The sequence below is a fragment of the Monodelphis domestica genome, chromosome 5 (assembly GCF_027887165.1).
Source record: "Monodelphis domestica isolate mMonDom1 chromosome 5, mMonDom1.pri, whole genome shotgun sequence".
Lineage (NCBI taxonomy): Eukaryota > Metazoa > Chordata > Mammalia > Didelphimorphia > Didelphidae > Monodelphis > Monodelphis domestica.
Window position 1 is genome coordinate 320,163,216 of NC_077231.1, and position 15,560 is coordinate 320,178,775.

Below are 15,560 nucleotides of genomic sequence, written 5' to 3' on the forward strand. Positions count from 1 at the left end.
TAAGTTTATGGGAAGCAATGAGACCAGTTGGTCCCAATTAAATCAAACCATTTTTGAACTATAAAGTATCAAAACATTTTAATACCCGATTCTCATAGGAGCGTGTGCTGGACTGTCGCTGATTAAGCTGGGTGAGAGGGAGGAGGCGGAAACGCATGCAGTCCTGAAGATAGGAATTCCCATTCAGAATCTCCTGTTAGGCAGGGGGAAGCCTTCCATACAAAGGTCTGTCCATTGGAGGAAATGGCGACCACAACATTGGAGGTGTTTCCACTGTGACACTGTGAAGATATTAAAAGGTTCCATTTATGGTCCATAAACAATGGCCATTTATTGACCCACATTTTAATGGCTTTGTATGCATTAGAAGTGGGCTTGCTTCTGGGCAGGCATATGGTGCACATAGCTCAGAACAATGAGCCTGAGGCTTGGCCTTGGGGGGAGTCTGAGAGCGAAGCCAGAGGCAATAATGCTTGCTCTCTAAACCCCAAATCGGCTGGCCTAGAACCATTCACAGGACAGGTAATATGATGGTCCGAAACCCTTCTGCTTTACACACACATGCACAACGATTACGGGCTTGGGCTTCTCCAGACGTTGGCTATTGACTAGAGAAATGACCTGGAGATTCTGTGAGAATTCCTCTGACAGGTGCACAAAATTAATGGGACGACATGATCTCTCTGGTGTCTGGAAGCCCTCAAACTCTTGAGTCGCGGGCCAGTTAGGAATTCTAGTTGCCTTCCTCCCCTTTGTCTATTAGAGCATGAAACTGTAGGGAAACTTCAAATGAATCCAGCATGCTCATTTCATGGAAGGAGAGTTAAATGACTGATGCAAGATCATACAGCTAGTTTGGGGGGAGTCTGGAGACATTTCTGTTCACAGAAACTTGCTAACAACTTCAAGACTTTTGCCTGCCTTCATCATAACATGGACCTTGTCCTGATGATGTTTTCATCCATACTAAATAGACTAGACCTACAGAGCAGTAGTGGGAAGAAGGAGTAGAGTCTGATTCTCTGATTAGGTCATTATATTACATTAAAACCAGTGAGAGGGGGCAGCTGAATAGCTCAGTGGATAGAGATCCAAGTCTAGAGATGGGAGGTTCTGGGTTCAAATCTTCCCTCACATCCTTCATGGCTATGTGACCCTGGGCAAGTCACTAAATGGTCATTGCCTACTTCTTAACTCTCTTCTGCCTTGGAACCAATACACAGTAGTGATTCTAAGATGAAAGGTTAAAAAACAAACAAACAAACAATGAGAGAGACTTTGCTTAGAACATCAGCCCAGTCCTGGTCTTTTGGCCTGACTTTTAGGACAACCAGAAGTCCTGGACAGGGATCTAGCCAGTTCTTTTCTTTTTCTGGGTTCTTCCCTTTCTCTCAGTACCTTGAATTCATCTCTCTACACATCATGTCTTTCCAGTAGAGAAGCTTTACTAAGTGAGGCAGAGACCATAGAAGGTATATCACACTTTTTTTTTTTTATTATTGCTGTGGTTGAAATGGGGGGAAAAAGTGATTTGAATTTAGCTGTTCTCCTGTTCCTCTCTTGCTTGGTATCCCCTCCCCAGATATGGTATTTACTAGCTTGACCTTGATGATACTCAGAGTTAAAGCTTCACAAAAGCTGAACAGTCTTTTGAGGAGCTGGTGCGAGTCAGGCCTCTACAGATAACCTGAGAAATCACATATGAATGGATAATATTTTTCCTGAATGGTCTGTTGGCCTTGCGTATGTCAAATAATTCTTTCTTTTTTTTTAAGAAATCAACACAAATAAAATCAACTTGAGGAGGAAAAATCCTGACTGCCTGGTGGTGTAGACTTAACATTTGTAATGGTATTTATGTCTGATTTTATCCTCATCAGACAATAATCTGGGATTACCATCATCCCCATTAGCTACATGAAGAAATGGAGCATCAGAAAGGAAAAATAACCATCTAGGAAGGATTTGAACTTATGTTTTCTTAAACTATAATTCAATTTATTCTTCCCTGGAATCTCATTTTCTTTCCTGATCTGCCTTTTTTAAATCCATAAACAGTTTGTTTGATTCTGTCCATTACTTATCTTTTCATCAGTACAGAAGCCCTTCATTTGGTTTTATAAAGAACTTTGGATCATATTCCATAGATGCACAAAGTGAGCCCTACAGTCAGCTCCTTTGTGAGGCATCTGGCTCTATAGTTGTAACTGCGACTGGATCGTGACAAAAGATCTGAAGAGTGTTCTCTGAATTCATCCAAACCAGTCCAGTAGTTGCTGATCAAAATCATTGACACTCAGTTTGGTTCTATTCTTGAAGAGGATGTCCAAGTGTTCCTCTGAGTGGTTCTTAATTTGGTGGGCATTTTCTTCAAGCACTCTTGGGACTGGAGAAAATCCCGATTGAGGTGACAAAGATTTTTTCCTAATATAACCGGAAGAGATATTTAGTCAAGATACAGTTAGTCTGCCTGAAATATTTAAAAAGAAGCAAATAGTAAATTGAGACTTTAAAGAAATTATGGATCATCAAATATGTATTCACATCCCTCCCCTTCCCCTCACTATCCTCCATGATGGACAGTGAGGCTATTGTGCTCTAAAATCCCCATCCAGTCATAGGATGGATTTGAGGGCTACTTTCTTGCTTATCTTTTTGACTTCTCTTCCATGACCATCTTCCTTCCCATGTTCACCAGTTCAGTGTAGCTGGGTTTCAAGGGACTTCATGAGACATTGTTATTGTATTGGTTCTTTTCTCCTGGGAGAGTGGCTAGAAATAGTTCTCACACCCCAGTGCAAAAAAAAAAGTATGTATATATATATATATATATATATATATTCATATATATGTATATATATACATATTGCAGTCTCAGAATTATTGGATCATAGAACTAAAACTTTAAGGGATTTTAGGGATTATTGGGTCCAATCTCTTCATTTTACATGTGAATACACTGAGACTCAGAGAGATCAAAACAAAACAGCAACACTTTTGAGGCTATAGGGATCTCTTCCCAATTTGAGGAGAGTCGTAATGGAATTTGGAAGAGTTAAAAGCATTAATTTCCCCTGTAGCTCCATTTTTTCCTAGGGTTTTATTCCCTGCCTTTTCATTTTTCCTTTCACTCTTTCCAGCTTCAGGATATAAAATACAACTTCTTAAGGTTCCATAGGCAGAGAAATCCAAGAGCTGCATAAAACCATCAAAGACATGGTTTGGTTTTTGCTCGTGCTTCTTGGCACGTTTTTGGTAGGATTAAGAATTTCTCGTCTCAAAGGCAGATAGCTTAAGGGCAAAAATTAATAGCAAGAGAAAAAGCCAGAGAAATGACAGAGTAGCTAAGAATGGGACTTTGATGAGAGGATCAGGTACTTGTTACCAGGGCTTCCCTCCAGGGTACTCCCAAATCTATTAAAAAGAAAAGGAAAAAAGAAAATAAACTCACTCAAAAGGCCACGCAATATTCAGAGCAATTAAATGCAATTGACACATGATTCACTCGATGTCATGCTTATAGACCAAGAAGGCATTGAGATCCGTAGGTTCAGGGGCACTTTCTATGACTTTTTATGAGGCTGTCATCCTCTTTCCATATTTTAGTGATCCATAGCGACATAGGGGAGTTGGGTTTCTGCCTCTACTGTGAACAAGAAGCAGGGGCGTTCTGATGGCTAGTCTGTCTTTGGCAGCTCCGAGATGTTTTTCACTGACTTTTGGGCACCCAGCTATGTTCCTGATGCTTTCAGCTGTTGGGGTTCTGACTGCTCAAAAAGGGGACTTAGCTGTAATCATGACAAGGTAATTGTCATTTAACATATATCACCTGTATGAGGCCATATTTCTTTTCGAGATCTCCAAATCTAGGAGTTCATCTATAAAGGGAAGCATCCAAGCAGAAACTCTCTTAATGGATGTAGATTGACAACTCCAAAGTAGCCTAATCTTTGGGAGATGCCTGGAACACTGAGAACTTAAGTGATTCCTTCCTTCCCAATATGGGTAAAAACAGGACCAAAACCATGTCTCCTGGCTGTGAAGCTCATGCAAGGGGCTCAGCGCAAATTGGGTGCTAAATAATTGCTTACCAACTGACTGATTATTGACTGAAGACCAACTCTTTGTATCTACTATACTATTCTTCCTCTCCAATGGATACACGCACACACACACATATGTAGATATACCTGTCTGGTAGGGAAAAGGAAATCCACATAAAATAATGTGAGAGGGTAATAATAATGATAATGTATATATTAAATATGGTAAGAATTTAAGATTTCAAAGTACTTCAAATGGTTTATCCCACTTGAGCCTTGTGAAGTTGTTATTACTAGCCAGATGTCGACAGTGGAGAAATTAAGATTCAGAAAGGCGAGGACCTTGGCCAGTTTTATAGAGCTTATCATCATCTGAGGCAAGATTCAAATTCACATCTTCCTGACTCAAATTCCAATTCTTTATCTACTATTCAACTTTCTAATGACTTTTTCAACGTTCCTACGACCCATTTTCCCTGAAGTTCATAAATTCTTTAGTAAAGTAGCAAGGGACTAATTAATTATGTGCAAACCCCCAGCATTCCTTAGAAGATAAATTCCATTCAAAATGAATAGTTTGGGGAATAAAGGTATTGGGACTCTCTCTGTTACACTCAATATATATGTGTGATTGTCTATATATGTGCATGTATATATGCATTTACATGTGTGTATATATGCAGACACACACAATCATGTAACATTTTATTTTTTTAAACCCTTACTATCTGTCTTAGAATCATTATTGTCTATTCATTGGTTCCAAGGCAGAAGAGTGGTAAGGGCTAGGCAATAGGGGTCAAATAACTTGCCCAGGGTAACACAGCTAGGAAGTGTCTGAATCCAGATTTGAACCCAGGACCTCCCATCTCCAAGTCTGGCTCTCAATCCATTGAGCTGCCCAGATGCCCCCAATAAAGAAACATTTTAAAAGGAAACAAATGAAGACCTCAATGAAGGAATATTCTATATATATATAGCTAGGTTGACTCTGTCTGGTAAAAATGATAATCCTGTCTAAATTAATTAATGCTTATTACTATATCAAACATGTTAATAAATATGAAAATAGATAACTTGATAACAAAATTTTCTTAGAGGAAATGAGAGAGTAGAGAATAGCAAGGGAAATTATGGAATAAGGTAGAAACAGGAGTAAAAGAAGAATAATATATCTATATTTCAAACTAATTGGTCATGGCTTTCTAATATGTGAGATTGAAAAAAAATCAGGAAAAATGTAGTAATTGCTACAAAAAAAGAAAAATAAGATAAAAATATGCTTTGATCTCCCTTCAGACATGAATAAGTGGGTTTGATAAATCATCAAAAAACCTTTCCATTGTCTTGGATCATTTTGCTATTGATCAAGATATCTAAGTAATTTGCAGTTGAATGCTATATAATATCGCCGTTACTCTGTACAGTGTTCTCCTAGCTCTGATCCCTTTGAATTAGTTCATATAAATCTTCCCAGGTTTTTCAGAAACTTTCCTGTCCATTTCTTAGAGCACAATAAGATCTCCTTTTACACACATACCACAACTTATTCAGTCATGCTCCAATTGATGGCCCTTCCTTCAGTTTCCATTTTTTTTTTGCCATCACGAAAAGAGCTGCTACACACATGCTTGCACATATTTTTCTTTGATTTTTCTTTGATTTCTTGGGGATATAAACCTAATAGTAATATTGATGAGCCAAAGGATATGTGCAGTTTTCTTTGTGCATGTAATTCCAAGATGCTTTCCAAAAAGGTTAAATCAATCCACAACTTCACCAACAGTGCATTAGTGCCCCGATTTTTCCATATCCCAATGAACATTTGTCATTTTCTTTTTCTGTTGTGCCCGTCAATCTGATGTGTAAGAGATGATACCTCAGAGTTGTTTGGATTTACATTGCTCTAGTCACTTGTGATTTAGAGTATTTTTTCATGACTGTAGATGACTTTGATTTTTTTCTGAAAGCTGCCAGTGCATAACATTTGATTATTTCTCTGCTGGGGAATCATTCATATTCTTATAAATTTTGCTCAGTTCTGTATTTATTTGTGAAATCAGGCCTTTAACATGAAAATTTGCTGTAGATCCTGACTCCAGCCCTCTAACTTTCCTTCTTTCCTTCTAATCTTGGCTTCATTTGGTTTAAATTGAATGTCATCCAACACTTCCCTTCCCCATAGATGTGACAGGCAAACTATTCCTTTCTCCCCTAATTTGCTGATGATGTCACCTTTTATGTCTAAATCAAGTGCTCATTAGGCCTTATCTTAGTGCAGTATATGTTGGTATATTATTTTTGCCTTGCTTCTGCCACTTTCCCCAGCTTTTGTCAGTGAGTTTTTGCCCCCAAAGCTTGAATGTTTAAATATCTTGACCATTAAATGGCTGGTTATTTACTACCCGATCTTGTATACGCCTGATCTATTCCACTAATCAGCCCCTCTAGATATTGGAGCTTTGAGACCTTTGTAAAGGGAGGCTCTGAAATGAGGATTTCGTTCTGCATTTGAGTCCTCCAATCACAGGATCAGGAAAGAGGATAGAGGTGAAGTAGTGGCACCGCAAGGATTCCGATGGCCCATGCTCTCTGTTCTTCCTCATTCTTGCAGAGGATGCATCAAAGGCAATAATGAAAGACCTCAAAGGGCAGAGCATTCCAACTCTAAAGCTAATTCCACCTCTGATTCTACCCATAGAGAAGCCCTCGGGCTACATGTAATGCAGCATGCATGTGATCCCTAATAGATTATTGGAGTATAATGGATTGTGTGCTAATGTAATTACTTTTATACATTACATTTCATAGATTTTCCTTCAGTTTAAGCATGAGGCAATTTCAGAAGATCAGTGTTATTAATATTCATACCTCTTAATAGGTTCAAAGAACTTTAAGGATATTAATGCACTTAATCTCCACACCATCCTTGTGATGCAGTTGCTAAAGATATTATGTTCCCTTTTTTATTTATTAAATTCAACAAATATTTATTAAAAACTTATTAAATGTTGGTTGTTTTCAAGGCATTGAAAATCACAGACATTAATGGCTGCTCTGAATCACTGACTGACTGTGCTAAAAATCTCAGAGGAAGACTTCAAACCCAGGTCAATCTGGCTAGAAGTGGCTGTATTATTCTCACTTTAAAGCACTGGCTCTTATTTTATGAAACAAATCTGGTAGTATTAATGTGCCTAAAGTTATCCTGTTTCTCCTTTTCCTTCCATTCCTTCTAATCTTCTTCTATTCTGTTGTGAAATTCTGCAATTCTTTCTTTGGTCCTCTTCTTGTTCCTCTCATTTTTTTCTGCCTCAGAGATCTAATTCCATTCAAGGCTTTCAGCATCACCTTTAGGCTATATTTTTTATCATGACTTCTTTCCCAAAATCCAGAAATGTGTTGCTAGTGGTCTAGTGAATCCACTGTGGCATAGTTAGTGGATAGAAGACAACTCTTGACATGTAAAGAGTGTATGACACTTAGTAAATTATTTAACCTTTCAATGCCCCAGGAAAATTACCAAAATTATATATTAATCTTTTTTAAATGTTTATTTTTTAATGTTTGTGTTTGTTGATAAAATTAAAATTCCCAAATATCTTATTCCTCCCTCTCTTCCCTGTACCATAGAAGGCATCACATGACATAAAATATGTATGTATGTATATATATATGTGTGTACATATTATATATAATGTCTTTCATGTTTCTATTAATCAATTTTTCTCTGGAGGTGAACATTCACAAATGAATCTTCAAATTCTGTAGCTGTATATAATATTCTCTTCATTCTACTCATTACACTCCTCATTATTTCAAGTAGGTCTTTCAAAGTTTCTTAAAGCATAAATATTTATTTATTTTTATAACAATAGGTGTGACAAAAATAAAAAACCTACAATTTGTTATATATATAATAAATTATAATAAATATGCTCATCCAAGAGAAACAAATTTATGTTCCAATTCTTTTAACTAAATTAACCTGTTCATCATTTTTTCTGTTACAGTCATCTTCCCTCACAACTATATCCCACAACATGTTCAGTCATTCCACACTTGATGGACATCCCCTCAATTAACAATTCTTTGCCACAACAAAAGGGACTCCTATAAATATATTGGAACATATAGATAATTTTCCTTTTCTGTTGATCTTGGAAAATTGGTCCAGATATTGCTGGGTCTAAGGATATACAAAGTTTTATAGCTCTCTGGGCCTAATTCGAAATTGTTCTCCAAAATGGTTGGATCAGTTCACAGTTCCACCAACATGTTACCCTTGAGTCACCAATCTTTATCGGTTAAAAGAATCTCTATATATTGCATTCCTTGTAATGATAATTACATGAGTTTGTATAAAATGGACCAACCAGTACTTTTCTATGGAAATGTAGAAAGAACTGATATAGATTTCATGTCTCTTTAGAGCTCAGATTTAGTAGCTACATAGGTTCTCTTTTTAAAGATGTTTCATCTGTTAGTCGAATAAGAAATTGAAATATATGCCACTGAGATGACAACTAGATCTCCCCTTGACCTCCTCATGGATGGCTAATGCAATCAGAAATGATGAAGACTGATTTTCAACATAATATATGATTAACAGTTTCTTACCTCTTTTGTTTAATGTATAAACATTGCCCAGTCTGTTCTCCATTCAAGCTAGGTTTTCACCTCCCTAGTTCTCTAGTAGGGATTCATCAGAACAGGGCTCCCTATGACACTCTTTATGATCCCAACAGGCTGATCCCTCTAGATTGTTTTATTTTCAAATTATAAATATTGTTTTTTCACTCTGTAGTATGGAAATTTGGCTACTCCATATTACATGCCTACTGAAGTAGAAAACTGCCTAATCAGATAAGAAAACATTTGGCGGTGAATAAATCAGCCTTCATGGAGGATTTCAAAGTGCGAAAATCCACAGACGAGGGTCTATCTGAGGAGGTCTGCTTTCCCCTGCTGCCCCATAGAGTAATCAGATGGTCAATATTGCCGCAGAAGCCATCTGTAAAAACACCGGGACATGTTGTCATGAATTAACTCGGCAGCTCTAGTGGGGAGTGTAATTAAGATTTTATTTTTACATTTCCTTACCAGATGGCTCCAAAGATAAATTCATCCTCAAATGTCTACATTGATTAAGATTTGAGAAAGGAAACTGTTTGTTGTTTTAGGATGGACCAATTCAAAAAACGAACTCAAATTACTTTTCTCTCCTTATGGTGTCTGTGGATTTCGTCACAATCTTCACACAATTAAATGAGGAACAATTATACATTTAAAACAAGAGGAAAGATATATTCTCCAGAAGTCTTGATACCATTGGAAGACTTTTCAGTCTTCCAGTCTCCAGTCCATTCATTTCATTCCATTCTGATGTAGAAATCATGTCAAGTCTTTAAGTTCATTCTTTGGTGGTGTCAAAAGTTGCTACTCAAGATTTAGCATTTATATTGGAACTTCTGGTCCTATTTATTCTGGTTATTTAAAGAAAAAGGATATTGAAGTGGTGCAGGTTCTAGTATGTAAAACTTCCCCCAACTGCTGACAGACTTAGGGACCATAACATAGGTGCTTGTGATAAAACCGGTGAAAAAGCGGATTCTGAAGACATTCTTGAACCAAAATTTGGCATTGCAGCTTTTAGGAAAATCTACTATTCTTCCAATCATTTTCTATATAACATGTGAGGATTCAACATTCTGTAATAACTCTCAATGCAATGACTAACAACCAACTCTCTCCCTCACTTTTCCCTCTCCATAGAAGAATTTGTCCCACTTTTTTATCCTCTAGAACCATGATGGTGAACCTATGACACTAGCGTCAGCACTGGCACGTGGAGCCATTTTCAATGACATGTGGCCTCATACAGAGAAGTATGGGGTCGCATGCTGAGAAGGACATTTTTTTCTCAAAGTGACACACTACCCAAGTTATGCTCGGTTTCTTGGTGAATTTTGACACACCAAGCTCAATGATAGCCCATCACTACTCTAGTATCAAAAGTTGTCATTAAAGTTCAGCTAAGTTCAGTTGCAATTAACTTTTGAAATATCATTATGATCAGGGTCTATATTGCTCTCTTGTTCCACTTTGCTCTTTTTAGTTGAGTTAAATCTTAACAGTGTGATGCAATGAAAGGTTAAAAATCCAACATTCTAGAGGTAGAAAGCCAATCTTCTCATCCTACAGAGAAGGAAAGTGAAGCTTGGGAACTTCAAAGGGTTTGTCCAAAATCACATAAGTTGAAGTCTGAGATATGAGTCCAAGTCTGCTGACTCCAAATCCCATTCTCTTTCCACTGTGTCCCCTTGTCCAAATAACCTCCATCCTAAGCATATACAGAATGACCAGGCTTGTTTTCATAGGAGTCATGTAAATATTAATTTTCTAGAAATATTTCAAGGAAGTGGCTAAAGAGTAGGTGTAGTTCCTGCTAAACTGTTACACTTAGCCTGCAGGGCACCCTTCAATTTTCTCTTTAATATTCTATTGTGTTAATTTAGCAACTACCTCTCACCTTGATTTTGTGCTGGAGGAGTCCTTAATGTGAAGGGCTTAGGGGCTGACTAATTCCTCCCCTAGTGAGTTTCTCAGACTTGACAGTGCAGAGAAACCTGACCAGGAAATTGGAGTGTGGGGCTCTGTGTTATATTTGGCACAGGAAGAAGAAAGCCTGCCTCCAGTTCTGGTATCACCAGTGTTTAATCCTTCATGAACATAAAGATTTTCTTTGGGGTAAAGAAAGATTAAGATGTTTAAAAAATAATCCACAGCCCAGTCTGTAGTCATCTGAATGTACTTGCTTCCAATACTGCTTTCATTCAGACTGCAGCACACCCACCCTTTCTCATCATCTGAAATACATCTGGGTGGAAGATGCCTGTTGACTATGTCCTCCCTCCTTCCACCCCCTTCTCCTTTGTTGTTTGTTTTTGGAACACATGTTGGACTGGGGATGGGCAAACAAGGATAAAATCATTTCTTTTTGCCCATCTGAACCTTTTCCAGGGAGTTACTGGCCCAAGAAAGATTTGTGTTTAGTGTTTCAATATAATGGTTGGCTAAGGATGCTCATTTTTCTGTCATTCATCTATTCACCCCATCAAATAGTTGTCTCTGAATGAAAAGGCTGTGTAGTCCAGTGGAAGTTCATGAATAGAATGGGATCATAACTTCCTTGGTTTTTGTTTCTCAATCACCTTTCGTAATGCCTCATACATGATGTTTAATAAATATCTGTTGCCTGATGGATGTTAGGAAAAGGGTTCACTCTATACATCACCAATGACTTCTGATTGCTTAATGTTCTGTTGGTGAGGAGCTATTTTCATAACTTCAGAATGCAGGATGACATTCAGTTGTGCTCAATGAGCCTGAGGTTTGTTACTTTAAGTACTGAATAGAGCTTTCTAGTCATCAAAACACTTTGGGGACTATTTTTTCACTTGATTTTTTCTCAACATTCATTAATAATCTGCTTTAAGTAGCAGAAGTGATATTGTGTTATTGAACACTGCGGTAACCTTTGGTGGGTCCAATCATTATACAAAGGCAACAAGTTTGGGCTTGGGGCTGAGCAGTAAGCTTGTCATCTAAGGACCAACCTGTTTCTCAGTTTATCCAAGGTTCATCATCAGGGTGGTCACAAGACAGTAAATCTCTTGGCTGCACCAATGGTGGAAGACAGCCCATCAAATTACAGGCAGATGTGATTGATGAATCATTGTCAGTTCGTTTTTGAAATGTGATGAAGAAATAGGTGAGGGGACAAACATACCCCAAACCCTGTATCTACGAAGCCCCAGACTCTACTGGAATATTCTCGCATCTCAGCTAGCTATCCCCCAAGTTATCTTTTTTTTTGCCTTGCGGACACTCTACTTCTTGCTTTGGGCCCATTATAATGTACTGCCCAATTTAAGGGAACCAGTGGGGATGATTACTGAGGACAAAGAACTTTTATTTGACATGAAGCATCAAGGGTCAGATATTACAGGAACAGTAACAAATATGCATTGCATTGTTAATTTTCATGAGAAAAAATTCTCCTGATGTGTGGACAGTGAGGGGTTCATGCAAACAGGAATTTTCATAGGATAACTTGATTCATTTCTTATATGCCTTGTGTCTATAAGTTGGCCTGCAGAGTCTGAGGATATCAGAATGGAAAGGGACCTCGAAACCTAGCCCAGACTAAGCAATTCTGATGAATATTACCACAGAGAGTAGGCATCAGAGTGGTGAAGGGGGTAGAGTAAAGAACTCAGAGATAGAAGGAAATCTACCTTCAATCACTTCCTGATTATGTGAACCTGAACAAGTCGTTTATGATGGCTCTAGCAAATGCATATCTATTTCTTCTAAGCCTTTCAGACTTCAGAGACTGTCACTAAACTTTGCTTTCAAATAGGTCATTAATAAGCTTGGGCCTTTGGAATGGATTCTCAACACCCCCAGCCATCATCGAGTTCACCATGGTAAGTGAGCGTGGAGTCTATTTTTCTTGCTAGTGCTTTGTGTGATTTTATTTGCATGCAGCTGGGAGTGTGTTAAGAAGTCCAGGCTTACCTTGGTGCCTAGCTGGACCTTGATCCCCTAGGCATGTACAGAGAGAGTCAGTTTGCCTTCTCTTTCCTGGCCCCTCACCAGCCCAAGTGAAAAGTCAAATGGATTAAGTAGCCCCAGGAATAATTCTCCTGGTGGCATGCAATGGCCTGATCCCTGACTTTAGTCACACATGGCTAGAAGTACCTCTTGGGCAATCTGGTTCCAGCATACTCTCCATAATATTAAAATACTCTTCTTCTCCCAAGTCATTTCATTTGGGCCACGTTGAAGCTGGGAAATGGCTCCCACGTCCAACAATTTTACCCATTCAGTGATAGAGTAGCTTTCCTGGACTTCCTCTGTGATATCTGCACAGATCATGATTAGGTAAGCTACCTCCTCCTGAGGCAACAAATGGGGAAAACATTTATGAATATAGTTTGCTCAAGTCTCAATGGATCGTAGATTTAGAACTTGTAGAGACTTTCTAGAATGTGTAGCCTAATCTGAATTTTCTAATTTAAAAGATGGTGGAATTGAGCCTCAGAAAGTTTAAGTAATTTGCCTAAAATCACACAGGTAATAGGAAAGAGGGTCAAGATTTGAACTTAGGTCTTGTGACACCCAATCCTTTACTCTTTCCACAGCCACTTTCTGCATCATAAAACACTGTAATCTAAAAAAAAAAAAAATAGATAGTATCTGTTTCTTAATCCACTAGACTAAAATGCTAATACCACTAAGTTCTGAAAGTTATTAGGATAATAAAATGAGATAATATTTGGAAAGCTCACTGCAAATCTTAAATTTCTATCAATGCTTGCTAGCATTATACTTTTTATTACTGTTAATATAAATCATACAATGTATATAATTTTATATCCAATGACCAATAATTAATCAAAGTTATGAAAAAATATTATAAATATATTAAAAACATTATAAAAATGTTTGAAACCTGAACCATGTTTTATAAGAATTCTCATTGTTTAGTAGTTTGGATTGGAAGTCATGCTGGTGGTACATACTGTCTTAAAGAGATCTTGAAACTTGGCTCATCCATTGATCATTGTTAAGTTATGGAAACAAGAGTCAAAAAGACAAATTCTCCTCTTCTATAGATAGTTACGCTGACTTTCTGAAAGATAAAGTGAATTATTTTACATGAAATGATAAGTATTAAAAAATGGGAAAGTGGGATCAATATATCACATTATGTGTCCAAGACAAGCTAACTGGACTCACATCTCTCCAGAATTCTTCACCTGATTGAGGACAGAGACCTACCATTTTCCTTCTATTTGTATAAGTAACATTTAGCACAATGCCTGGCATATAGTAAATGCTAAATAAATGCCTATTTGTCTATCTGTGTATTTTATCTATTGTCTATTTATCTCATCTGCTTTTCCATCAATCCATCCATTCATCCATTTGTCCATCTATCTAGCTATCTGTTTATCTAGCTGACTTTATCGCTATAGTGCTGGGTCTTATTTGCAATAGCATATATTGTGAATTTTCACATTAAAAAATCACTAGGCATTTAGATATTACTGAAAGTGAACTATCCCAAGATTGATTTTTCCATGATCTAATATAAAAGGATTGAAAATCAAAGAATCAAAGAAGAAATATTAATCTCATTAGAATGAAGTAAAACATCAAAAGAAGTAGCAGAAAGAAAACATTTTTTAAAAAGAGAATAAGAACTCATAAATCAATGTAGTTCAAATTAAAATGCAGGGTGAAAGTGACCAAAAGGCCTGTGACTGATGTTTATCAACTGTGTGATATTCCACCAATTATATAATTTCTCTGAATCTCAATTTCCCTAAATCATGTCTAATATGAGGTTGTTAGTATTTGCATTAGAAATTCTCACTGTGTCATTGTAGGGAAAGCACTTCATAAACCCAATAGCTTACAGAAATGGAATTACACTTAGGATTAGTCTTTAGTGCATTACTGTTAATGAGACAATAACCCCAGGAAGAAATATCACAATACTGAAGCTTTAATGTTATAAATATATTCAACAGGCCACAGCTATTAATTAGTCAAATATTCTAATTTTGTTTTTAGTTCAATTGAAGGTAATTTATTTTGTTTGATCTCTTAGGGAGAAACCGCTGTTACATAGACAAAAATTACGGTGCAGTTCTTGTCATTTGGGATAGAATTTTTGGTAAGTATCTATAAATGGAAATAGCAGAAGCAAATTAGTATCCTTAATATCATAAACACAGTGAATGAATTCCTAAGTTTCACTTTTTAAAATATCTCTTCCAGGAACATTTGAGGCAGAAAATGAAAAAGTTTCCTATGGGCTCACCCACCCCATTAACACATTTGAACTATTCAGAGTACAGGTATGACTAATTTCATTCATTCTTAGGGAATGGGTAGAACTCATTTCAGCCAATGCTAATCAACAAGCATTTGTTGATTGCCTACTTTGTGCTACAGAGTTGAGAAGGAGGAAGAGAGAAAGAGAGGCAAACAGACAGATTTTGTGATATGTAGAGGATCTTGACTTGGATTCAAATCCAATCTGTGATACTTACTCTGTGATCCTTGGTAAGTCAGAGGCCACTTGGAGTCCCACATTCTTGAAATTTATTATTTATATGGTCATAGGCTACTAGTTTCCCCTTAAAATGAGGGGATTATACTACCTAGATTCTGAGATTATCTTACAGTCGACATAAATCAGTGGTTCTGATGAACATATACTCTGATATTTTCTCCAAATTAACACAGATTAGAAGAAAGTTGTTCATTTCTCTATACATATATATGGACATCAATATGACATGCCTCCCCTTTCTTTAGTAGTATGTAAACTTCTTGAGGTCATGAATTGTTTCATTTTTTGTCCTCGGATCCCTTAAGAACAGGATTCTGTGGGACGTTTAGTAGACACATCAAATTCTTGTGAATTCTTTTGCTGGT

General features: G+C 37.2%; 1 protein-coding gene across 1 annotated transcript in view; it reads left to right on the top strand.

Annotated features, from left to right (window-relative positions):
- AGMO (alkylglycerol monooxygenase) overlaps positions 1-15,560 on the top strand; it is a 381,369-nt gene that overhangs the window by 168,941 nt on the left and 196,868 nt on the right. The window contains exons 6-8 of the mRNA XM_007505432.2: positions 12,469-12,535; positions 14,728-14,793; positions 14,898-14,977. Of these exons, the coding sequence (XP_007505494.1) occupies positions 12,469-12,535; positions 14,728-14,793; positions 14,898-14,977 (213 nt within the window). The remainder of the gene's footprint in view (positions 1-12,468; positions 12,536-14,727; positions 14,794-14,897; positions 14,978-15,560) is intronic.